Source organism: Melospiza melodia, chromosome 28, assembly GCF_035770615.1.
Source record: "Melospiza melodia melodia isolate bMelMel2 chromosome 28, bMelMel2.pri, whole genome shotgun sequence".
NCBI lineage: Eukaryota > Metazoa > Chordata > Aves > Passeriformes > Passerellidae > Melospiza > Melospiza melodia.
Genome location: NC_086221.1, coordinates 7,592,317 through 7,617,932, shown reverse-complemented (window position 1 = coordinate 7,617,932; position 25,616 = coordinate 7,592,317). Strand labels below are relative to the sequence as shown.

General features: G+C 49.4%; 1 protein-coding gene across 1 annotated transcript; it reads left to right on the top strand.

Moving 5' to 3' along the window:
- The first annotated feature begins 196 nt into the window (after positions 1 to 196).
- On the top strand, positions 197 to 24,045 carry ILRUN (inflammation and lipid regulator with UBA-like and NBR1-like domains). Its single transcript, XM_063177944.1, has 5 exons — positions 197 to 393; positions 10,033 to 10,187; positions 13,373 to 13,570; positions 15,064 to 15,392; positions 22,764 to 24,045. Exons 1-5 carry the CDS (start codon positions 236 to 238, stop codon positions 22,797 to 22,799), a joined length of 876 nt encoding a protein of 291 aa, XP_063034014.1. The 5' UTR covers positions 197 to 235; the 3' UTR covers positions 22,800 to 24,045.
- The last annotated feature ends 1,571 nt before the right edge of the window (positions 24,046 to 25,616 follow it).

Below are 25,616 nucleotides of genomic sequence, written 5' to 3'. Positions count from 1 at the left end.
TCGCGGGCACGTGGCCCCGCCCCGCACCGCGCGTGGGGTGACGCCGGCCGGGGGGTGACGTCGCGTGCCGCGCGCCGCGGGGCGGGGCGGCGCAGGCGCAGTGCCTTCGGCGGCGGCGGCGCGCGCACCCACTTTCTCCCCCCCCCTCCCCTCCGCCCGCCCCCGCGCGCCCCCCCCGCGCGCGCGGCGCTGAGGCGGCCCCGGCCCGGCCGCGGAGCCCCCGGGACCCCCGGCCATGGAGGGCATGGACGTGGACCTGGACGCGGAGCTCATGCAGAAGTTCAGCTGCCTCGGCACCACCGACAAGGACGTGCTGATCGGCGAGTTCCAGCGCCTGCTCGGCTTCCAGCTCAGCCCCGCCGGCTGCGCCTTCTTCCTCGACATGACCAACTGGTGCGGGCCCGGGGCCGGGGGGGGGCGGGCGGGACGGCCTGAGGGGGCTCGCGGGGCCGAGGAGCCGCGGGCCCGGCCCCCCCCGGCCCGGTCACCTCGGGGCCCCGGCGGGGAGCGGGCGGTGTTTGTGCCGGGCCCTCTGTGCCCTGGCCGGGCCGGAGGCGGCTCCCATGGCGGAGCGGCGGCGGGACGGGGCCGGGGCGGACGGGGCTGACTCTCGGCCCCGGCCCGGGGTGCGGGTTCGCCGGTGCGAGGGCCGCGGAGCTGTTGAGGTGGCGAACAGATCCACGGGGCGTGCGAGCCTGCGTTCGGGGACGGGCTGTGGCGCCCCGACTTGGAGGCAGCTTCAGAGGGAGGGGAATTGTGGCAGAAATGCGCTGGAGGAGCCTGGAAGCGGCCGCGGTGCACGTGTGAGAGTTACCGGGGTGTTTGGGGAAAACAACTCGGGCAACTCAGCGTCTAAAGGCTCTGTGTCACTGCGCAAGGAAAAAGCAGGCACGGGTTATCAGCGAGGCTGTAGCTCGAGAAAAACAGGGGAGATACTCGGTACAAGGGTGAAAAACAGCACACGGGAGTGTTCTGGTGCAGTGAGCCCAGGAACTGTAAAAAAGATGTTGTGGAGCAGCTGCTCTATGAGTCGGGGGGTTTGGCTCGTTTTGAGCTCTCTCTGCTCATCTCCGAAGTGTGTTGACCTAAAAGTTCTGCAGGGTGGGAGCTGCCGGAGAGCAAATGAGTTCTGTGTGTTTCAGACACGGTGAGCAGAGAGTTCACTTAGCTAAACCCTGCTTAGAGGTAGAACATCAAACCCAGAAACCTCGGCTTTGAAAACTGAAATCCAGGGGGAGGTCAGGATATCAACAGTTGGGGGAAAACTTGTGTGGAATTGTTGAGTTTATAAACAGTAGTGAGACAACTTTGTCGGCTTTTTGGTTTTGGTTTTTCCTTCCTCCTACAGCTCCATACCGAATTTTAGTGGCAAATAAGCACCTCCAGAAGGAGTAGGGGAATAGCAAGTAATTCATTGTGTTTTGTAAGCTGATGCAATATGAAGGATCTCGAGGAGTTCAGGAGTTTGCTTGGAAGAAATGGTTGGCTCCCAGCAGAAGATGCTTTCCCACCTCATCCATGTGTTGGTGATAAGACTAAAACTGACACTGCACTGTAATCCTGGGGGTTCTGTGAGGTTCCTGGGGAGAGCAGGGAACAGAGTTGCCTGAAAGTTACTCCTGAAGATGCTCTGTGTAGCCAGAGTGCTCCTGCTTTGTGCTGAAGCAGCTCTTTTTCATTCAGGAATATTGAATTCTTGTTTGGAATAACAGCGTTTCAGATCCAGCCTCAGAACTGACTGAAGTGGTTGAAATAGCCTTAATTTCCCAACTTCAGTAGTTTGGTTCCGAAAACATCCGTTTTCACATTTTTTATGAAGTTTGATAAGTTGTGGCTGGATGGGCATGTGCCTGTTGGGGTGGTGAGGTGTGCGTGCAAACAAACCCGGGCTGGGGCTGCTCTGAGAGGGCCCCGAGCCCGTTCTCAGCCTGGCAGGGGCTGCTCCTCTCCCCCAGCTGGGTGCTCTGCCCCCCTGCCCCCTCCCTCCCCTTCCTGCATGGCCCCGGGGTCGTTGGCCCTGCCGGGCTGACCCTGCCCTGTCCCTCAGCAGGGACAATCAGCACACGTGTCCCGGTTCTGGAAGCGCCTTTCCCGTGTCATGGAGGGGCCCTGTGCAACCCACACTGCCCAGGTGGTTCAGGTGCCCTGCCGGGTTTGCCTTGGGATCAGGGTCTGGACCTTCTGGCACCAGCACGTCCTGCAAATAATTTGTCTTGATGAGACTTTCAGGTTACTTTTCCGAGTGTTCCCAGTCAGGGTTGGTGTTCACCTGCAGGAAATGGTGAGGGAGCTCATGGTGGGTGACACAAATGCCGGTGTTGGGTGTCCCAGGTTCTCTGTAGCGGTGTCCCATGTGTGAGTTAATTAACAAACACATAAATAGTTTCACTAGAGCTTGTTCCCAGGTGTGAAAGCTGCTCTTTGGCAATAATTGTTGTCTCCAGACCCACAGTTCCTTCCCCACTTTGTCTTTCCTGTACTGTAGGGAGCACTCAGAGCTTAATGTGCTTTGAAAGACCATTTCCAACAGCATCATTAGGAATTGTGGTCAGAGGACTTTCAGTGAATTAGCAGTACTGCTGGAATAAAGGAATTATTTTAAATAGCTTGTTTGGCCAATCTAGGGGGAAAAATTAGTGGCTGGGGAGGAATACCTGTAAGTAGCCTCTAAAAGTCTGTGTCCACTTCTCCAGTTCCCAGGAATGCTCAGTGCCCCTTTAGACCTCTGTCAGGCTTGGGCAGTGCTAAGGAACTGCCAGCTGGTTTTATTAAGTGCTACCAAAATGCTTTGGGTTGAACATATGCATCCAAAGTTTCAGAGGCTGTTCCTTGATGTGCAGGAAATACAGGTTAAACCCTTTGTCTTTCCCTGGTACTTATTAAACACTTTGCTAGAGTTATGTCCGTTTTCTGTGCTGCCTTCTTGCTGCATGGATCTGATTCCCCAGCAGCAGCACACACCATCCTGCTTTACTGTTTAGTTATTTATTTTCCATTCAGAGGGGCTGCTGAGAGAGAGGCTGAGCTTTCACTTTCGGCCTAAAACCAAAAGTGACCTTCTTTGTTCAAAAAGCAGAACCAAAAATGAGCTGTTTTGATGCTGAAAACGTTCCTTCCTTGGGAGGAAACCCTGGGCAGTGAAGTGGGGAGGGCATTTTGCTACTGTTGCCTCCAGGATGAAATCCCCCTCAGTCACCTTGGCTCTGCTCCTTCCCCTCCAGACGTGGGGCCCCAGCACAGGTGGGAGGGAGGGGGCTCACAGGAGGGGTTTGGGGTGCAGGGGAGTCCCAGGTGTCACCTGCAGCTCCACAGTGATCTCTGAGATGGGCAGGAGAGGGTCTGAGCCCCTTTGGCCTTGGCTGGCCTTCACAGGAGCTCCTGGAGCTCCATAAAAGTCATTGGATTCCTCTAAAGCTGGTGGGGAAATTGTATTGGGACAAGAAAAAGGAATTATTTTCTTTGAATTGGAGTGTGTGCCAGCTTTGTGGGTGAGAGGCTTGGAGCTGCTTTAATTCCACAAGAAAGTGAATTAGTTTGAAGTAGCTAATGGTAGTGGATTTAAAATCCATATTTCAGTGTAGCTGGCTCAGAGATTCCCAGTTTGAAAGAACTAATGTATATTTCAATAATTACATGTAATATTTCTTTACATTCTCTTTTTAGCTCTTGTTTAGAAAGCTGAATTTTTATCAGAGCAGTAGGTGTGATATTTAATTGAAGTGTGTCAGGTAACGATGGTTTCCATTGTGTGTGGGGGAAAAAAAAACATTATTTAACAAAGCTTTTTGGATCCAGCTTTAGGTGAAAAGGTCATTATTTGTAAGGCTGTCAGATCTAGAGATCCTCGTGTTTTTTTCATCTATTTAGGAGAATTTGTAGCTGTGTCATGGTTTAACTAGTACTCCCTAGGTAATGTTTTGCATGAAGATAAGTTTATCTCTGAAAATACTGCAGGGATCTGCAGTAAAACCTTGTTCTGTCTCATGTCAGGTGTGAGGCAGCTCTGTGCTACAGTTGTCTTATAGATTCACATTTCCATCCCTGTGGGTGGCTGTTCAAATTCTTTATATCCAGTGAAACACCTGTATTGCCCAGAAGTGGATGTACTTAATTGGGAGTCTGAAGACATGGTTTAACTAATAGGGGTTTAATTGCTTTTCCCATGACTTACATGAAGTGTAGGTGCTACTCAGAGAAATACTTGAGGTATATTTGTGTGAGAAGTCAGGACACTCAGAATTTAACAGAACACACTGGGCCAGGGGGATTCACTCACATGGGATGTGATTCCCACAGTGGCTCACACCAGCATTGCTCCTGATTTTTTAACCTCAGGTGTTTGCAGGTGTCCTCTGAGCACAGATGTTTGGTCTGCTCTTCAGATTGAATCCATGTTCTGCCAAATGTGAGGAAAACTTCCCCGCTGCCTTGCATAGACCTTGAGCTTGGTTTTGGCACCCCTTCCTTCGGTGGGGAATCCTTGTGTCAAGGAGGAGGCAGGAACCAGCCCTGGTTCTGGCAATAATCATCCTTCCCTGGGCATGCCTGTGGGTGTTTGCTCCTCGCCCAGTCGTGGGGCAGGGACAGCAGTGGGTGGGAGTTCCCGTCATCCTTATCAGGTGACAGAGACAGGTCTGTGTTCTCTCTGTGACTCAGGACACGTTTGTCGAGCAGTCTGGGCCTGGTGTGACTCTGCTTGGGTTAATATTTGTTTATGCTGACCAGCTGGGCCAAATCTGGTGAGAAGGGTTGCCTCAAAACACCGATGGGGTGTTGATAAACTTTATTAGGGAAGAAGGAAGCTGAGGCTTTGGACTTGATGTCCATCTTACTCTAACCCACTGGTGACACGCTGTCCTCGTAGGCAGAAGTGGCACCCCAGAAGCAGATCTGGTGGTTGCTGATGTGCTGTCACCAGGATGTCAGGACAGTCTGGGGAGCTCTGTGGATTGTGGTGGGTGCAAGGTCATTTACACCCTTGGCTTGGGGAGAGAAAAGAGGTTTTAAACTGTTTGGTCTGTTGTGGCTCACTTGAAACACTGTGGGTGTCTCTTAGTGCCTGTGAACCATCCCAGGCTGCTGCCTCTCTGTGTCCACAGCTGTCTCCTAATGCTACTAAAAATAGCAACATTACAGAATTAAACAATTTAAAAATATTTTCTTAGAAGCTTTTATCTAGTGCATAAAAAAAACCTCCAACCCCACACCTCTTCTCCAGAGCAACTCAAGTGTTTGACCTGATTATTTTGAATGAAATCTAGACTCTAAAGAAATTGTATTTATAACTGTGGAACATACTATAATTGTGCTCTAAGGTGCAAAGCATTGCAAACTTTGGTGCCTGTGGCATGAAAGCATAAGCAGGTAAGTGTAGCAGAATTGGGTACGATATCATTTTGGTCCAGCTGGACTCTGCCTTACATGCCCCAACTCGTTCTCAGACAGTTTCTGTAGCTTAATCCCCTTTCACTTTCATCAGACAATTATAGATTGGTAACGTGGTTTGTACTGAGGAATTGGCAGTTCCAGAATCTCCTGTGGACTGGCAGCTCTCAATAACTTTCCACTGCGAAGAGCTGTAGCCTGTTTTCAGTGGCAGCTCCTGCTGGGACATTCTCAGGATATTTTACCCCCCTCTTAAAGCTGCTGGGACCAACTGCTTTGGGAGGGCTCAGCTGCTGGGGATGGTTCTGGGGACTCCTGCTTGTAGCAGCATTGTTGTGGTGCTGCTGTTGGGCAAAGGGTTGTGCTCAGGTGCTTTTCCCTGTGCTCAGGTGCTGTGCTCAGCCCTGTGCAGGTATCTCTGGAAGGTTTCAGCAGCTGCTGTTGGTGTTTCTGTGCACATTAAAGCTGCTCAGGGAAAGTGAGTTCCTTTGATGGTTTGGTGTTCTGAGGACTCTGTGCCTCTTCTGTGGGCTCTCAGTTTCTCTCCTCGTGCTGCCCCTGGAGACACAGGATTGCTTCTGTGACCACAGGTTTCTGTCTTCTTCCTAGAGCACCCCACTTGTATGTGGAACTGCTGCTTTCAGCTAAAACAACGAATGTTTTTCTGTCTTCATGTGAAAAAATACATAAGCTTTAAATTAGTCCGATCTTCCCCCCTGCCTTCAGTTGTGTAAATGCAGCTTAAAGCTTACGGCATCCTTCAGTGATCCTTTTCCATCATCAAACATCATCTAATGTAGTTTCCCAACTTCATACATAGAATTTCATGTAACTTTAGTGTAAGAGGGGTCAAGAACAAAGAAAACTGACACAGTAATTTTGCTTTCTGAAATTCTGTCTTCTGACTGATTAAAATTCCAGCCCTTCAAAACATCTTGAGGCTTTGCACTTAATTGCCATGTGTCATCCCTACTGAAGGTTTGAATTGAAAGCTCCAGGTAGAAGTGCTTCCCTGCAGCCTGATGTGTTTGCCTCTTCCCCCACACCCTTTGGCCTTCTCCAAGGCTTGGAGTGAGGCATCTCCTGCCTCAGGAGCAAGAGAAGCTGTTGGAGATGTCCTAGCCTGGCTTAGCAGCAATCCAAGTCCACAAGAGCTAGGGTAAGGAACATCCGGCTAAATTGTGGAAATGAAGAGACAAAAGGGGTTGCCTCACTTGGATGTCTCCCATATGTGTTTTTAGTCTCTCCCCCTGTATCATGTAGAGAAGTTCCATTATTTGGGAGTGAGAAACTGTCCATCTGCTGCACTGCTGATTTTTGTTTTTTAACAATAGACACCTTATGGGGAGCTGTGGTGCCTGGTTACAGACTGCATTTGGAGAGCGGCAGGAGCTCTGTGAAGGTGGAGACTTGAGTTACAGAGGAGTCTGAGGTGTCCTGCATCACGTGCTCTGTGCTGGAGCTTTTATTGTGCTGTTTAGCCCTGCCCAGCGTCTACATTGCATATTTCCAGGAGATGTCACCTGAGTTGCTTGGCTCATGACAAAACACTGCACCCTGTGAGTGCTGAGGGCACCTGCCTGGCTCCTCTCACCCTCCTCAGGGACAGACCTTGGCACCTTCTTTCCAATCACCAAGTCCATTTGTTACATAAATACTGCTGGCTGGCTGTGCACGGCCTGAGGGCTGCCTCCCATCTGAAATTCCCAATGGAAGGTGGCAGGAGGGCGAGTGCAAGCTCTGCTGCTTGGGTTCAGCTGCCTGCACATCAGCAGAGTTCACCTCTGCAAGTGGCATTTTCCCCAGAGCGCTGCTCTGCAGCTGATCTCGGGGTTTGGGGGCCAGGGAGGAGGGGAGGGAGCGCTGTCTCTTGAGGGAGGAGCAGGACAGAGCCAGTGCTGTGCGAGGTGTGAGCTGGGGGTGCCTCTGGCGCAGAGGCAGCTGCCACTGCTCTGTCCCTATCTCCTGGGCTTGTCTGTGTCAAAGAACGTGAACCCAAGGCAGATTTGCTTTGTCATCCTGACTTTGGCTTTTGCCACTGTGAATTTCTCTTCAGTTTCTGGAAGCTTCTTTGTAGTTCTCTACTGGGAAGTCCAAGAGGCATTGAAACACATAGAAGGACTCACCCCAAACATCCCCCATCACACAGATCATATGGTGGGAGTGGGGAGGTGGGTTTGGGAATATTTGATCACAAATGGGGCAAATCCATTTGTGTTTCCAGCATGTGTTGTTCTTTAGTTAGTTTTTAACCCGATGCTGCAGAGGAGTGTTGTTGTTTCCCAATGGCAAAGCGCACTGAAATATGACCCCGGGATGGGAGTGCTGGCCCCAGGCCTGTGTGCACAAATAGCCCACTACCTTCTGAGGCCTGTTTGCAGCCCAGCAAACAAACACAGCCAGGCTGCCTTGCAAAGAGTTGCAATAGAAATCTGCCCCTCAGAGCTTTTATTTTTTCCTGTCAGTGTCAATAAAATGTCAGTGCCACTGATTCCAGAACAATCGCTCACAAGGTGTTGTGGTCCATCTGAAAATGTAGTTATGTAGTAGTGGATTAGGAAGAGAAAGAGCTGCATTGCTGTCTTTTGTATCTCCTACAATACCTTTTGCCTTGGATTGCTGTGCTACAGGAAGAAATCCTGGTGCAAACTAAGCTGCAGCTCATGGTGTTAGCTGGGTGAGCGAGCAGGAGTCTCTTGGCACAGCCCTGGTGTGAGTTATGTAAATCTTGTGCAGTGTATAAGCAACAGGCGGTTGGTGACGTAAAACTGAGCATTTGTCTCTGTTTACTGGCTGATGTGACATGGCCCCTTCCTGCAGCATTTGACTGAGCTGGCGGGATTAAATAGAGCCCTGACACTCCTGAGTAGAAACCGCCTCAGGCTGAAGGATGGTTTCTGCTCTGGAATTCTGAGTTCTGGCCACAGCACGGGACCCGGTGGCTCCTGTGTTGGACCAAAGTCCACTGGGCACGGATGGCAAAGGTCTGGCTGTGACGCTGGGGTTGCTGAATGGCTGATCTATCCCCGTGGCCATGTTGTGCAGGCCATTCCTCCAGTGTCTCCTTAGCAGAATGTCAGCAACTCCTGTGACTCACACAGCGATTATCTGCTGGCTGCTGGTGCTGTGATGGATGGATTGATTGCGAAACCGATGGGGCTCTTTGGGTCTTCTCCCAGTGCCCCCAGTGTGGCTCTACCCCCTTGCTGTTGCCCCCCAGTCAGCTGCTGCATTTTGGGTCCCCTGAGGTTTCTGTAAGGAGAAAGTGACACTGCTCCCATGCAGTCCAGATTTTATCCAGAATGTGTCTGATTTGAATGTTTTTTGCCATGAACACTGTAGGAATTGAACAGGAGGCAGTTTCTCTACTCACTGTTTCAAACCTCTTTCCAGCTGGCAAGCAGCCCCACAAAGCCCTGTGTTTGCTCTTGCTCAGGGTCACGCTGCAAATGTTTCTCTTGCTTTCACCTTGGCTGTCTGACTCGGACACATGACACCCCACCACTGTCCAGCCCCTCAATATGTCACTGTGCCCACACAGAGCAGCTTCTGCAGGGCTTTGGTTTTAGGTGCTGGTTCCCAGCATCTGAAGTCTTGGTTTTGGTGGGTTTTTTTCTACCCTGCTCAAAAAAGCAACACAGATTTCTGCAGTCATGAATAAAAAAAGCAGTTATTATGCCCATTGCGTTTGGGGAGATTTTACTCATCTCCATTCTCACAGCACCCACTCACAACATGTAAATCAGGGCCATAACCTCTCAGACATGTATAAACAGAGGAATTACATGACTTGCCAAACACTTACATAATGACTTAATAGTATATCGTGGAACTGAGCTAAGGCTCATGAATCCTCTTCCTGCCTGACTGTTCTTCTTCTCACATTAATTACCATGAGTTGTAGCTACTCCATGGCTCAGGAATCAATAGCATTGTGGCTTTCCGAATGTCCTTAATGTATCACAGACTTGCACTGTCATTTATCTTTATTCAGTGAGAACTTTTGACTCAGGTGGTTTGTAAGTTCCTGCAAGTTGTGACTACCCAGAGCTGAGCAGACACTCTATTGATGAATAAACAGTTTGTACCTGATGCTATGTTTCAAAAACTCCAGCGAGGCTGGAGTTATTATCTGTAGCTACTGGTGCCCTTTGGCCCTGAGAGTTATCTTCATGTTTTGTTCCTCTTGTGCTCCTTTTGAACCTTGTGTGCCCAAATAAAATGGAGAGATGATTTGGTTGGTCCTTTTGAAATTAGCTGAGGTAACAAGGCTGGTGAAGAAACTGCCCAGTGTTCGTGACATAGCTCTTCTCTTGGTGTGTCCTGAACTGTTCAGCAAGTTTCATAAAGAACTGTTGGAGCAGAGGCCTCCAAGACTTGTAAGTTCTAAAGTTTCCAGGGAAAGTAGAAGCAGAGTAGAAAAGTGATCTAAGCCAGTGTCCCTGGCAAGAAAAAGTGCTGTATTTTGAGCTCTGGTATCTTAGAGAATCCATATGTGATAGAGATAAAAGCTTTTAAAAAACACACGAGCAGCAGAGTTATTACAGCCTGGATATTTTTGCTGACCTGTTTAGGATGACATATGACCTGTCCTAAGGGCCTGACCCAACTGTACTTCAGGTTGTAATGTGCTTTTTTCCTTTTCAGGAATCTACAAGCTGCCATTGGAGCCTACTATGATTTTGAGAGTCCAAATATCAATGTCCCCTCCATGTCATTTGTGGAAGATGTCACCATAGGTGAAGGAGAGTCCATCCCTCCTGATACCCAGTTTACAAAAACATGGAGGATACAGAATACAGGTGAGGCCTTTAGCTGCAGGTGCTGGGATGCAGTGGGAGGGATGCTGCCTTGAGGCAGGAAGCCTGTGTCACTCACCTGGGCTGGAGCCACCCTGAGGTGCTGCCAGCCTGTGCAAGTTCCCTTCCTGGGTTGGCACAAACATTTTGTGGTGGGATGGGCAGCTCGGTCAGGTCACCAGGCTTGTTCCTTGTGCCACCACACAAACAAACTAGGGAACTTGTAGACAAACAAGGCAGTGACACAAGGGTCATGTGGCAGGTCCACTTTGGGCAGAATGGCCTTTTCATGCTCTGAGAGGATGCAGGGCTGGAGAGACCACATTCCAGTTTGGAATAAGTCAAAGCAGTGCCTGGGATCCAGGAAGTGAGGCTGGGCAAAGTGCATTCCCAGTGCTTGATCTGGTGGGATGCAGTCAGAGAGGAAAATGAGATCCATGGATGTGAAGGAAGCCCTTGTCCTCAAGCAGTGCAGCGAGGGGATGTTGCATGAACATTTAAAACTCTGTCTGAATTTAATTGACCTGCTTGTACTTGTGTGGGAGAGAACAATCTCACACTGGGGTGTGATGCTGGGAGTCATCACGAGTCAGGTTCAGCTCCCTCAGTATTTCTGCTTGTGGATAGCTGCAGGACTTGGACAGAATATCCACACTAAAACCACACTAAAAATCTAAAAGTATTTCATTGGCATGTTTAAGAACACTGGTTTATAGAGGATGTGTTCTAGAGGAAGGATTTAATATTTCAGCTTACTTTTTCTGCCTCCTTCTGTTTGGAAGTACAATGGAAGGGTGAAACATGGAACTTGCTTGAACTCCAGTACTGTGAAAAGTTGACTGGCAATTTTTTATAACTGTCCCAAATACATCTCTTACAAATCTAGTAAGTGTGATAGGTCTTGTTTCTCCACTCTTAGTATCTCAATTTGTGTGTTTTATGACTACACCTCTATCTTGGGCTGACTCCTCCCTTCCTTGTTCCTCTGATGTGCCATTTCCTGGATGCAAATTCAGCCTTAATTTAGCATCCTAGTTCAGGGGATGTTTCATTGTTCTTGGAATGTTTCACCTTCTGAAATCCTGGGCCTTCTAAAATGCGGGACAGGAGCTCATCTTGATTTAGGATTTCCTGGCAGGCCAACATGTTTTGACCTCTGTGTGGTTTGAACCTGGCTTGTCAGACCTTCCTTCCATCCATGCCCTAGCAGTGGTGCTGGAGGCCAGGGCCTGGTACAACCACACTGCTGAGGGTTAGTGAAGTGCAGCTTCACATGCTGCTCATGACTGTGCAGTGTGAGGAGCACTGCAGCATTTGAAAACCATTCCTTGGTTTAATTAAGGTATAGTATCAAAGGGCTGTAGTGTTTCCAGATAATATCTACTTGTTAGGCAGATAACTGAAGCAGAGCCAAGGTTTTTAACAGCTCTACAGGAGTCCTTGATTACATGACTTCAGTTCTAGAACACAAAATACCTGAGGCATGTGTCACTGGAGCGTTTCAGGTCTGATGAGTGTGACAGGCAGTGCTCAGAGAGTGTCAGTTTGAGGCGTGTGAGCTGTGAGCTCAGTTCAGTCAGGTTCTCATTTGTGTCACTAAAAAACAATGCCCTGCTCTGGTACCTGCAGGATGGTGCTGCCTTGTCTGCCAAAGGAGCAGTTTGTGTTAGAACCATTGCTGAAAGAGCAGCAGGGTTTAACAGCCTGGCTTCCTCTCCCCACTCTGCCCCCAGCTGCTGCTGGCTCTGCAGGACACTCTCTGCAATTTATCATCTCCTGAGAGATGAGTGTACTGAAATAGAATGACATAATCATAATTTCATTTTATGAGGCTTATCAGTTGCAGCGTTCTAGGCACCTTGCAAGCCTAAAGCCATTAAACCTGATAAAAATCACATAAATAATTTAAACTAAGCCATGTTGCTGGGCTGCCAACCTCTGCAGATGAGGCTTCATGCTCAAGTGCCCCATGCCCCAGGCTGAGGTCAGCCAGACACCCAGCTCCTGTTTCAGAGCCCTGCTCCCTCAGCACCTTTCCAGCTGTGCTGGTGCATCCCCCACGCTGAACATCCCTCTGCACTCGTGCACATCCTGCTCCCCCTGCCACGTTGGGAATTCCAAAATAAGGACTTGACAAGAAAATCAGCCCTTGCCGTGCCTTCACTGGAGTGTCCACAGGGATTAAATTAGCAGGCAAGCTGTTGCAAAGGATGCTCCTTGAGGTGATGTGAGGTCAGAGCAGCCTGCAGCACGCTCGCCTCGGACCAGACGGAGCAGTTCAGGCTTCGTGGTGGTTCAGGCTTTCCGTAGCCATTTCCGTCAGCCTCAGCTGAGCAGGAGGTGTTCTCAGTCCTTGGCTGAGTCATGTGATGTGACTGGGGAAGAAGCAAAAGAAAATTGTGCTAAACTGATTTTTCATGAGCCTCAGAAGAGAGGCTCTTTCTCTCTGTCTGCCCCAGCAGTTGTTATCTTTGGCAGCGGTGCCTGCACGCAGGAGCTGTTTTCTGTCTCTCTGATTGCCAGGTCACGCTGTCAGTCCTGGTGTCTGCAGTCTAAACATGGATCTCCACAGATGAATTGTGTGTTCACAACCCTTCTTGCCACCTTTGCACAAGCCTGAGAAAAGGGTTGGCGCAAGGAGAGAAGTAAATCAGTTTAGGAAATAGTGCTGGCACTTCAGTTACAGCTCAAACTATGAGTTCCTCTTGAGACTCCTAACAGGCTTAGAAAGAAATGAATCCCTGAAAGGACACATTGCCAACACTTTATATAAATAACAGGTATTTGATGTGGCATGGTTCAGGAGCTTCATGGAGGGAGGCAGAAATAGGGGCACACAACACAGCCCTGCCCTTGTCTCTGCCTCTGGCCCTGGGGAAGGGGAGGTGTGTGTAAGTTAAGGTTTTTTTGGGTTTTTTTAAGCTATTACACTGTGACTTTGAGAATTTTTTCGTGTAACAAAGACATTGGGAATTGTTCTGCTGGTCCCTAAATGCACCAATTAAGCCTGCTCTGAAAACCAGGTTTCCTCAGCATCCACTGCTGCTGTGTCCTGTGTATCTCGGTTCCCTTTGACCATCCAACAATTGCACAACTGTTTTAACAAGCGTGTTTCACCCAGTCTTACACAAACAGCCAAAGCTTTTCCTGGTGTGCTGTCAGTAATTCCCTGTCCTGTCTAATCCCAGGGACGGAGGCGTGGCCCCCAGGGGTTTGCCTGAAGTATGTTGGTGGAGACCAGTTTGGGCACGTGAACATGGTGATGGTGAGGTCCCTGGAGCCGCAGGAGATGGCCGATGTCAGCGTGCAGATGTGCAGCCCCAGCACCGCCGGAATGTATCAGGGACAGTGGCGGATGTGCACTGCCACGGGACTCTACTACGGAGGTGAGCAGCCCCTTCCCTGCCCACGGCACACACACAGAACGGAGCAGGGGGCAGAGCTCTGCCAGCCCTGGGCTTAGATACACAGCACAGTGGAGGAAAACATCAAGGGAGCTGCTTTGTTGTCTTGGTCAGTGTTTTCTAAGCACTGGAATAAATTACAGATTACATAAAACTCTGGAAAACAAAGGGATGTGCACAGCTCTCATGGAGACTCTTTCCCACTCAGTCCTTGTTGAGATTCTTTCCCAGTTTTCCATTGCTTAACTTTGTGAGCTGCATGTGAGCATAAAATAGTGGTGAAACCTCATGTGAAGTTAATGCCCAGGGTTAATGCAGTGACTTAGTGCACCCCCTGTGAGCTATTTCTCTGTTTAAAGAACACATTTGGCTATTTTGCCTGGTGCTTCAGCCTGGGCCTCAAACATCTGCCTTCAGTGCAGCCTTCCCTCCCTTTTGTGCCAGCTTTAGTTTACACTGAGAACATCTTTGTGTCTGTTGGCAGCTGGGAGTATCCCAAGTTTCAGGGCTTGAGTGAGCAGTGTTGGCACATGGAGGCAAAAATATCAGTGCCAGAAGGAGGGGGCTGGCAGTGCTGGCACTGCCATGCAGCTCCTCATTGTCTGGAGGGGACACAGTGTGTCCCTAAGGGATATCCCCGTGCAGGTGGGACAGCCTATCCAGTTTGTGTTGCTGGTCCTGTATGCTCACAAAGCCCAGGGTTTCCAGAGGGTTCACAGTCCTGGACAATGAGAGATGTCCCTGCATTGCCAGAAGTTGTCACTTTTGCCAGAACACGACCTGAAGATTGACCCCCTTTGGCCGCCAAGCTCTGAGTCCGAGGGATTCTTGCCCTGCAGCCGAGCCGGTGGCTTTGCTGGAGGCTGCCCCGCCGATCCCGGGGCCCGGACGTTTGTCCCGTCTTGGGGCGGGGGCCCGGTGGTGCCAGCCCGGGGTGGCACCTGGACCGCAAGGCCGTGAGAGAGCGGCAGAGGGCGCTGCGGGGCCGCTCCAGAGCCGCCTGTGGGGGACGGGTATGGGGGGGGGATCACTGGTGGGGCTGGGGGTGTGCAGGGGGTCAGTGGTGGTTGTGCAATGCAGTCAGTGGTATGTGTGTGTACAAGATCAGTGGTGTGTGAATGCAGGGCTCAGTGGGGGTGTTTGTACAGTTTTCAGTGAGGGGAGTTATGCACAGGGGGGATTAGTGGTGTGTAGTGGGGGTCCTGGCCCTAGCAGAGTGTGGAGTTCCGTAGGCAAGTCACGTTCCCCTAAGGTAGAATCCCACTGTCCTCAATTGGCTCCTAAAATTCAAACTGCTGATCCCAGGCCTGTTAAACTGGGGGCACTGAAACCAGTGCTGCTGAGGCTTTGTAAAAATGTGCTTTAAGCAATAAGTCTGTTTCTTGCTAGTGTAAAGGATGGAATTCATTTGCTCCTTCTGACCCTTCTTCATAAACTCCTATCTAGAGACAACCCAAACGTGTATCTTTCCACAGATGTCATCTGGGTGATCCTCAGCGTGGAAGTTGGAGGACTTCTGGGTGTCACACAGCAGCTGTCATCCTTTGAAACAGAGTTCAACACGCAGCCGCATCGCAAGGTAGAAGGAAACTTTAACCCATTCGCCTCTCCACAGAAGAACAGGCAACCAGATGAAAACAACCTAAAAGACCCTGGGGGTTCCAAGCTAGGCACAATCAGCAAAAACACATGGGGGCCTGCTCCTGACCAAATCGAACAAGATCAGAATGGACTGTCACAAAACTCTGTAAATCTCTCCCCCAGCAGTCACTCGAACAACTTGTCGGTAGTGACGTACAGTAAGGTAGGTGCCCTGGGCGAGCAGGAGAACGGGTAGGGGAGGAGCCTGGCAGGTGTGTAATTGCTCTTCCTTCCAAACTGCAAAGCCCTTTCCTTCTGCTTCTGCCAGACCTGCTAAGGAAGGTTCTGAATTTGACTGTCTGACTCTGCCAAGTCCTCATGTTATATTAAAATATTTTTTGCCTCTGATAGACTCTACCAGATCCACCTTTTTGTTTTTGCTTCAAGTCCTTCTTAAAATTTATATAACCTTGTTTGGGTGCTGTAACCGCAAGTGGCTGGAGCCTGCTCCAGTTGCGTGTGCAAATAAGTCAAAATATCTCTCTAGATGTGTCCTGAGTTTGACATAATTTTGAACAGACAACAAATTACCACACCCTCAAACTTCAGATTAGCCAGATAACTTCTTTTTAGCTGGTGTGGGGAGACTCCAGAGCACACCATTTGATCTCAGAAGCTGCCTGCAGGAACAGTCAATCAAAGGACCGTTCCTGTTTGTGTCCTTGTCTTGTTCATAATTGTAGGTGACTTTTAAATTATCTTTACTTTAAATCTCTCTCAAAAGCTTGCTTGGTGGATGCTATATGAGTCTGAGTGATATTTTGACTGTTTTTATTTGCTTGTGTGTGAAAAATGAATTGCAGGATTATTTACAATTCAGAATCCACCTGTTAATGCAGCAGTATGTGTAGGTGTGTACTGTCGTATGTCAAACTAGTTTGATTTTTTAAATCCTTTAAAAATGCTTTACTGTACTTTGAGCAGGCTGTGTAGGACAATAACACTTGGTTGCTGAATGACTTAATAAAGCCCTAATGTTAGTTCACCTACAGCACTTTAGTTCCTCCCTGGATGACCTGCCTGTCCTGTGCCAGTGGATCTTGTTTTAGTGGCCTTTACCCCAGGGCTGTGCATCTTTTATGGCTGGCATGTGTGGGGTGAGCCTGACTGCCCCCCTTAGTGGTCCCAAACACCATCTCAGGGCGGGCTCCTGCTGCCAGGCCCTGCTCACAGCAGTGCAGTGGATGGCTTGGGAAGTGATGGCTGTCAGTGAAACACCCCCTGAGGTGGCAGTGCTGAGTGCTGCTGCAGTGGCTGCGTGCTGGGGTCATGGTGCTCCCCAAGGGGCTGGGCTGGGGCTGCCTTCAGAGAGCGTGGGTGTGAGGAACCAGAGCCCCTGGCAAGGAGCAGCTGTGCTGTGGGAGAGAAGCCAGCAGGAGAGTGAAGCAGCACCTGAGAGGTGTCACAAGGTTGAAGTGAGCTGGTTTAGCTGGTAACCCAGAGCTCCGTGCTCTGAGGAAACAGGGGTGGTTATAATCTAACCCCAAACGTAGGGCAGGTGACCTTTCCTCCCCTTTTTCCTTGTTTTGGCTTTGTTTGTTGTTTGTTTCTTTTTGTATTTACAGAATATTCTTGGGTGGATTTGAGGTGGATTGTCTGAGATTAAAGCAGACATTTTGCTTGCTGGCTTCAGAAGGGACAACTTTATAGTCCTTTTTTTGCTTTGGGGTAGGGGATATGAAGAAGCCAATTGATTTTTGGGTGGTTTTTCTCTCTGCTGCAGTTCTTTTGTTTGTGACATACTAAGACAGATTATTTTATCCTTTGGAGGCTGTTCTGGTAGGTCTGAAGATCTGAGTCCTGTTCCAGCCTTGCCCATCCTGCCCAGGGTAGGAGGTTTTCTGTCACAGACCCAATATTCATATTGGTACAATACTGGTTCTGTAGTAAACAAGTTTGAGGGAGTTGGACATCCCAGATGCCTGGTCTGGTTTGAAATGGTCAGGTGAACATTCCCCCCATTCCCTGACCAGGCCTCTGGGAAAAGGAGATGCAGTTTTGTTTGGTTTTTTCCCTTTGTGTGCATGGTGTACCCTGCTGGAGATGCTGCTGGAGCAGAGAAGGGGTTATTAGAGGTGATGTCAGGAGTATTGAATTACCTGAGGAACAGATGGAGCTCCAGTTCCTGTTGGGAAAAGCTCTACCTGGCCCATCTTCTCCTCATCCCCAGGGGGTCTGACCTGTACTCTGCTGCTGCAGAGGAGAAGGAAAACTACTGCATTGGGACCTGCTGCCTTGTGATTGAATACTGATGTGAAAGGCTTTATTTCAGGTTCTAGAGCACACAGAAGAACACTGTGGGTTGCTTAGGCAGTGGCACAGACTCCAAGAATTCCTGGATTTTATTTATCTTGGGCAGGATCTCTGATATTTTTGTCTCCTTTCATGTACCTGGGAGAGGGAGGGAATCCCCAGGCCATTTGGTGAGCGAAGGAGATGGTTCAGGTTTAGTTAAAGTGTTGAGAAGAGCCTGTGTCCTGTATTTAGAAGCAAAATAAGCCCTTAAATATTTCTCAGCTGACTGTGGAGGCTTCCTCTGCTGACAGACACTGGGGACACCCAGTCATGCAGTGCATGAGACCATGAAATCTTTGAGATAAAACGAGCAGTTTCTGGCATCTGCAGGTGTAAAACATACTCGAAGCTGCCAGACCTTGTCGGAATTAGTTCTCCCTCTGGTGCACTGAGCAGGTGTGACTTGTCCTCCAGAGCTCCCATTGGAGTCAGGACTGTGGCTACACCAACGTGCCATCTGCTGCTGGGTTACACAAGTACAGCAGCATTTCACACCTGGAAACATTCAAAATGGTTTTATACAGCAGCAGCAGAGTTGGTGGTTTGGTTGTCCTGGGGAAAAACAAACAAAACCAGACACAGAATTCCCTGTAAGTGGGTAAGATGAAACCTGTGGCATGGTTGGAACAAGCTGTGTGCCCTTTATTCCTGCTATGGCACCCACCTCCCTGGGGCCCCCTGCCCACCATCCACACACACTGTGGGGAGGCTGCAGGCCAGGGCCTGCCAGGGCTTTGCTTGAAGCATGTTGTTGTTAAATCTGTTCCCAGTGGAGTTTTTGCATGTTCTTAGATGTAAAGATGTGCCTAAGTGCAGGATAGGATGCCCAGAAATCCCCATGCACAGATACTTTATTCTCTGGCAGTCACTTTCTCTGGATTCTCTAGAGATGTGAGGTTGATACAGCTCTCTCCTATTTACTCCTGTCTCATAGCAACCCTGCACGGTCACTGCTGCTCTCTTGTGACTGGCTTTTCCGTTAAAAGCCCAAGATCCAGTCTTACAGTGCCTGGGAATTAGAGTTTAATTGCTTAACTGAGGAAAGAAATGTACAGGTTTCCATGTTTGAGAAGATCAGAAATGAATAGCCATATCCTGACACTTAGATTGTACTTAACATCTCTGTATAAAATCCACAGATCTGTATCCAAACCTGCTGCCCTGGTGAATTGAGGAATCACTCCTCTCTATGTCATGCAGAAAACTGCACCTGGAGGTTGTGATTCTGCAAAGATTTGCCCAGACAGGACACTGAGCATCATCCCCACCTAAGCAAATGGTGCCTGGCTGTCCTGGTCATTGCTTGTGCTGCTCTTCAAAGCCCAGTGAAATAGAAACATATTTGGAGTTCACAGCTGTAAAATCTGAGCTCCCTTTTTCCTGCTGTGTTTATGCTCCCCATCTCCCTCTGTTCTGTGTGGAGTTGAGCTACCTGGCAGCTTTCTGTACATAAGGGGAAACCAACCCTGTGTCCTTGGAGCCTTTAACTGGCTTCCCCTCTCTGAGCTTAAATGTTCTTGCTGCTTCTAAAGCCACGCTTCTCCCAAACCAGGGCCTCCACTTTGCAGATTTTTGGAGTACCTCTGTAAACTGTAGGCAGAAATACTTTTACTGGAAACTGGGCATCAAACTGTCTTTATGCATGAGGATTATGCCCCAAAAATGTTTTGAAGCCCCTTCCATGCTGGTGTCTGGGCTTCACTCTGGGCTGGTCACTGTGTGGTTCCATCCATTTAGACACAGTGGGAGAAGGTTGGACTTGGAGCTCCCACAGCACTGCAACCTGGCATGAGCTGGTTTGCCTCTCTAGTGAGAGAGATTGGTGGTTTGGGTGCTGCATGTCAGCTCATCCATGAAATCCATGTCCTTCCAGACTGTGGGAAGTGCCAGATAACCTGGTTTTAGCCCAACTTTGCCCCACTGCAGCCCAGCAGAGCTGCCTGTTGTTTATCCCAGCAGCACATCAGGGAACTCAGGTACCTGAGCCCTGCCCCTCCTCACCCACAGGCACCCGAGCCAGCCCTGCAGTGCCTGCTCCCAGAAGGTCCTGAACTTCCTGGTGGTCTCCCAGCCACGCCATGTTTGCACAGCATGCATGGAATAAAACACAAGTGCTGGATGTTTGTTCTCTGTTTGTGCTCAGTTTTACGTAAGCGAGGTTGGAGCAGCGCGGGGTAGGAGCAGCCTGAGGGGATGGGGACCTGCAGCTGGGCTGGGCCACTGTCAGTGCCCACTGGGAGACTCCTGTATTGCTGTGCATCCACCTCCTGTCCCTGCAAGTGTACCTGCATTGGTGGTGACTCAGTCACAGAGGTGAAATAAAGAGCTGTCTGAAAGCCTGTGTGTGATGCTTTGTGAAAGATTTGCTTAATCCTCGCTTTGTTCCCAGCACAGGTACCTCGGTTTGCAGAGCTCAGTGTTCACAAAGGGTTTCAACTACACAAAACATCTCACTTCCCTTCTAGAGGCACGAGGCAAATGATAATTTATACCAGTAGTTGTCATGCTTGGAAAATCACAGCGCTGTGTTGTGACACACTGGTCTGTGTGAAGAGCCAGTGCTCCCACCAGCAAGTGAACAGTTACTTCTGGGGATCATTCTGGAAGAACTGAAAGAGTTTGCAAAGCTGCAGCTGAGCTTTTCATAAAAACAGTGATCCCACTTGGAGGATAGACGGGAAGGCACCAAAAATACTGGGAATAATCCTTCCATTGAAACAACTCAGAAAAACTGCAATTGTCTGCAGAATTATTTTTGCATGTTTGTGATGTAAAATGTTGCACAGAGGGGATAATTAGGCTTGAAAATGTCATACAGGGGTTTGGTATTTGCATTGCAGCGGTAATTGAAGTTTTCTGGTATCAAACCCTTACATTGTGCATGGTGACTAAACGTCATGGGACAGGGGAGATGGAGTCACCTGCACTAAAGCAGCTCTCACTCCCTTAAAGATGCAAGTGGGGTTCAATTTTGCCAAGTTCTCATGTTCAGTAATGAATCTCGGGTAGGTGAAATGCAGTGAAGAGTGGCAATTCCCAAAGGAAAGGTCTGGGGCTTTTCCATGGTGGAATTCCTTGCATCAGGAGGAGCTGACCATGGTCACAGCATTGCCATGGGAGCTCATTGCAGGGTGCCAGGTGTTCAGTGCTGGGTGCCAGGTGGTGCAGAGCTGTGCATGCTGAGGAATCTCTTGTGCTGAGCTAAACTCTGCGTTTAACTGACACAGTTTGCATAATTCCATAGCTTTAAATTAGATGCTCCAGAAACCATTCTGTGGAGATCCAGAGGGTTTTCCTGCAAACCAGCTCACGGTGACCTCACAGGGTCTCTGCATCCAAAAGCACAAATGAGCTGCTCTGATGTCAGACTGAGGGTGACTGGCAGTTCCTTACACCACGGGGGGATGCTTGTGGAACCCCCAAATTACAGCAGGCAAGTTTGTTTTGCCTCTGGCATCCCCCAGGAGGTGACACAGGGTAAGGGTGGTCCCAGCAGAGGGGCAGGGGGTGGTTAAACCCCTCCTGAGCTCACTAGGCAGTGCCTCAAACAGAGCCTTGTGTGCAGGTAGCTCAGAGATGAAGCAAATTCTGGCAAATGTGTCTGTGCAGGTCATCAGCAGCAAATCCTGTTTTCCTTCTGCAGAGTGCTAAGCACAATAGCTTAATCCCTGTGAGGTGAGACTGCTTGGGATCCTGTTTATACACTGCTTTTCCTCTGTGTCCTTTTCTTGTGCACCATCTTAATGTTTCTCTCCTGCTTCTCCCCTTCCCCCCGTTTCAGTGAGTGTATTTTTGGAAATGTTGGATTTCTCAATCTCTGGATTTTGATGGGAGCATCTCCTTCCTCAGGTGAACTGTCATGCTGGAATCTGCAGGCTGTTCTCTTTTGAAAAGCTTTACAAGCTGGCACTGCAGCATATTCCTGGGGTAGAAGCCTGTTTGTTTTTCCATCACTTGCATGTATTTCTGTCTGCAAACAGCAATTTCCACGTTCCCAGTCTTTCATACTTCCCACGCAGTTCAGGAGATGTCCTGGTTAATTGTCTGCTGATCCTCCTCTTGGTTGGATTCTGAGAGCTGCTTCATTTTGCCATTTGCTTGTATTTACCAGCTGATCATATCCCCAAGATTGAACTTTTCTCTCAGCTGTAGCAAGATTACAGACTGTTCATGGCACTTCCTTCCCAGTCAGATCTGCAGCAGAGCTCTCCAGCCTGGGGTTTGCCAGTGACGTTGATGCTTTACATAATCCGTGTTCCCACTCGTGGCTCCACAGCCCTGGCTCCTGCAGTGAGGGGGTTTTGAAGTTGTAGAACATGAAGGAAATGGTATTTCCGAGGAAATCTGCCCTGTTAAAGGCAGAGTGGTGAAAACTGAGGTCAGAGCTTCCCATTCAGCCAGAACAGGAATGGTTTGGGCTCTCACTGCCTTACCCAGAGTGTGCTGGGAAGAGCTGGACTGTGTTTAGAAGCATTTGCATAATGATCTTCCAGCTCTGCCATGAGATACAAGTTTTTCTCCCTCATCTCTCTCGTGACCTCAGTGTGTGTCTGGGTTTGTGTGGGGGTTGTACCTTCTTCACTGACAAACTTCATCTGCCGTGAGCTGGGGCATCCCTTGCTGCCTGTTGGTCTTTCTTCTGCTTCCTGATGAAACCCCGGATAACTGATCTGGACAATAGAAGTTACAAAAGGAGTTCCTGTTAATTTGAGACCTGTGACTACATCTGACATTTAGGTGACTCACTTCAGGATGTAAAGGAGGGAAATGGATTCTCTAGGAAGCATTTTGGGGGTTTTGGTAAATGCTCTGGTTGATTTCACCGGAGGCAAATGTGCATTGTCGCCTTGAGGAGGCACACATGGCACTTGTGGGGTTGTCGGGGTTTTTTTTGCTGGGTTTTTTCTGGCAGAGCCTCTTTACAGCCCCATGTCTGTGGGACAGACAGAGGAGGCTGTAGGGGCTGGGCCTGCAGGTGTTGTAGCACCTATGGGGAATTCTGGTGTAGAAAACACAAGTTAATTTGTGGCCTTGGTCTAAAAAACATCTGACAGAGGTAAGTGCTGGCATCTGCCCTCTCTGGGGAAGCCAACCCTGGAATGTGTGGTTTCACTGTCCTTGGAGCCACAGTGGGGCTGGTGGGAAGCCCTGGGCTGGGCTGGGCACTCTTTGGAGCTGAGCACTGAGCATTTTGTTTCTTGCCTGTTGAAAATTGATTATGTCTCCAACTTTCTTTCAGGGTTTCCACGGTCCTTATCACTTCGGACAGTCTTAAAACACAAAAACACAAAACGGGTATCGACAAGAGGAGAATTTAAGAAAAAGCTGACTTTTGGGGAAGGGAGGGGGATTCATGTGGCAGACAGACACAGCGTGGACCCCCCTTCTCTGCCTCCGTGTTCTGGAAAAGAAGAAAAAACAAAAGCCCAGTAACTTAAGACTAGCTGTTTCCAGAGGAAAATCCAAAACCTGAGTATGCATGTGTGACTGCTGGATTTCAGAGTGGTGTAAATGCTATGAGGAAGAAGAGACACCAACACTATGGGTTTTTAGAAATCATCTTCACGTGTAATTAGGTAGCTTAAAAAGAAGTTTAAAAATGAAAATTTAAAAGCCATCTTTAAAAAAAAGAATATTTTGCCTACAGAGCGGTTGTAGTTTGAGCAAATGTTTAATTTCTGTTTGTTTCTTGTTCTTTTTTTTTTGGTTTCTTTTTCCTAAGGGACAGCGTGCATTTTCCCAGAATGTCCTGGTTTGCTGCTGAACAGGACTGGCTCAGCACCTGCTGGGGTTTGTGCAGGGACTGCTTCTGTCAGGCTTTTTTAATGCCAGGTTGGGTCTGCACCCAGCACTGCGTTTTTAACAGCATCTGCTGGTTTTAGTTACCAACTTTTTAATCTTTTATTTCCTCTTTTCCTTTTGGTTTGGGTGTTGCTTTTAAGTTGTCCTGCGTGTCATTGGGAGTCACGTTATGGACAGGTTTCAGTATCAGAATTGGAGAGGGAGACACTGGGACTCCTGGAATAACATGGAGGGCTCGTCTCCCTTCCCTCTTGTACATGAAGTACACAAATACACACCCATGTTGATAAGAAACTGATTTATTCAAGTTGCTGAGCTGTCCTGTGTGGTTAGCAGTTAAAAATCCCTTTTTGTTCACTCTCGTGTGCAGTAGCTGTGCCTGGAGCTGTGTGCCAAGAGGAATCTCTGTAGCTGTAATTCACCTGCTGATAGTTGCAAAGCTTCACAGACATCTTGTCCTTTTCATTTGGAGTCTCCCCTCTCTCTTTCAGAGCATAAGTTTGCATTTGTTTCTCCTGTGCTGAGGTGGAGCTCAGAGGCTGATCCCTGTGTTCTGGAGCACAGAGCAGGAGTTGACACCACCAGCTGGGTCCCACTGTCACCTCCTCTTCTTCTGCCTTTGTCATCTGGGCTTGGGGCTGCACCGAGGCTGTGAGTGGGCTCACGTTAGGGGAGGGATTGCAGAAGGTTTGGGCTGCTCTGCTGTCCCTCCAGCATGTTCTCCTCTTGTTCTGGACTGCAAAGTGCAGTGTGAGGGGATGCAGCTCGGTCTCAGGCACTCTGGTGAATTTATTGTGAAATGCTGACCCCACAAACAGAGGGGTGTGAGCCCTGCAGCACCATCCTGCCCAAAAGAACCAGGCTGGAACAGCCATCTGCCAAAGATACAGGAATATGCAAAGCTCCCTTTACCTTCTTCCAGATCTGCCCAGTGAAGGCTTTTCCCTGTGCCAGAGCTGCACACTGCATGGCTTTGCCCTCGCTGCTCTTGGCTGCTTTTGTTTTTGTGGCTGGTTTGGAATGGGAGAATCTTTCATTGCAGCTACCAAGGACTGGTACCTGGGTGCATATGGATGGACCCCGAGGGGCCAGTGGGAGTTCCTGGTGTCCAACAGAGGAAGGATTGGGCGATGGATTTTGTTCACATTTCAGAGGTTCAGTTGTTACAGATCACCATCAGCTGAAATCTGCCTTCAGAAATCTGTTAGCTGGGAGAAACAAGATCAGAAACTGCCTGCATAGAAGTGGCCCCACAGGATTTGAACTGCCTGACACCTGCACTTGCAGTCTGGTGGGCGCCTGGCTGTGCCCTGGATCTGGGCAAGTGTTGGGATTGGAGTGAACCTGCTGAAGGAGCTGCTTCTTGGAAGCTTTGGTTCTTGTGCTGTAACATTTTGCCTTGGATTAGTTCTGAGTATTAGATCTGAGATTGATCTGGGGGTGATTGCAGCCCCACAGTGTGGTGTGAGCAGGTGGAATCTTTGCTCACTCCCTCCTTTCCTCACATGGGGCTCACAAGCCCCTCTGAGGAAATGAACATCACACCTGCAGCGCTGCTGCTCCCTTCTGAGGGCACTGAACCCCTGGAGACAGCTCTTGGTTCAAGTGACGAGGTGATTCCTTATCTTTATTGGCTCCTTGTGTCAGCTGCATAGTGGAAGGGAGGAGAAATCAAGGTTTGAGCCTGAGAGTTAGAGCTGGTGCTGTGACCTTTGCCTGGTGTCAGCAGAGGCACCTGGGAGACCCTTGCACTCGGATCCCCCCACGCTGGCTTTCTGCTCCCAGCCACGTGTGCTCCTCCTGTGTCCCCTGGCTGCCACACTCGTGTTCCTGTGCTCTTCCTAAGGCTGAATTTATTTCCTTTGTCTTGAAAAACCAAAACCTGCATGTGCCCCAAGTAGCCATGTGCTTTCCCGCTCGGAAGGCACACGCGTTTGCGGTCCGTGGTGTCCTGGTGACAAGGGCTGCACGTTGCAGGCTGTGAGGAAAGGCAGGGCTCTGACATCTGCAGCTCCTGCTGCTCACATCCTGCTCTGCCCAGGCAGCTGAGGGATCTTTGGGGCCAGGCTTGTGGCCCCTGCTGTGGCGCTGCAAGGATGTTTAAAACGGGTTGCTCTATCTCTGTGTTTTTCCTCGAGTAAAAACTGTTTCACTGAGGCCAAAGGTGGTTTTATCTCCTGGTTTCTTGGAGTTTCGTGTTGCAGCTGGCCCTCAGATTGCTCGTGCTTCAGGCGTCCAACTTTTAATGGGGAGATTGAGCTGAATTTGGCCAAGTTCTGCCCAGGTGACC

Excerpts from the sequence above, each read along its gene's own strand:
- ILRUN (XM_063177944.1), top strand. The coding sequence starts at position 236 with ATGGAGGGCATGGACGTGGACCTGGACGCGGAGCTCATGCAGAAGTTC. Across the intron at positions 394-10,032 it reads TTCCTCGACATGACCAACTG|GAATCTACAAGCTGCCATTG; the intron begins GTGCGGGCCCGG and ends TTTCCTTTTCAG. Across the intron at positions 15,393-22,763 it reads CGGTAGTGACGTACAGTAAG|GGTTTCCACGGTCCTTATCA; the intron begins GTAGGTGCCCTG and ends ACTTTCTTTCAG.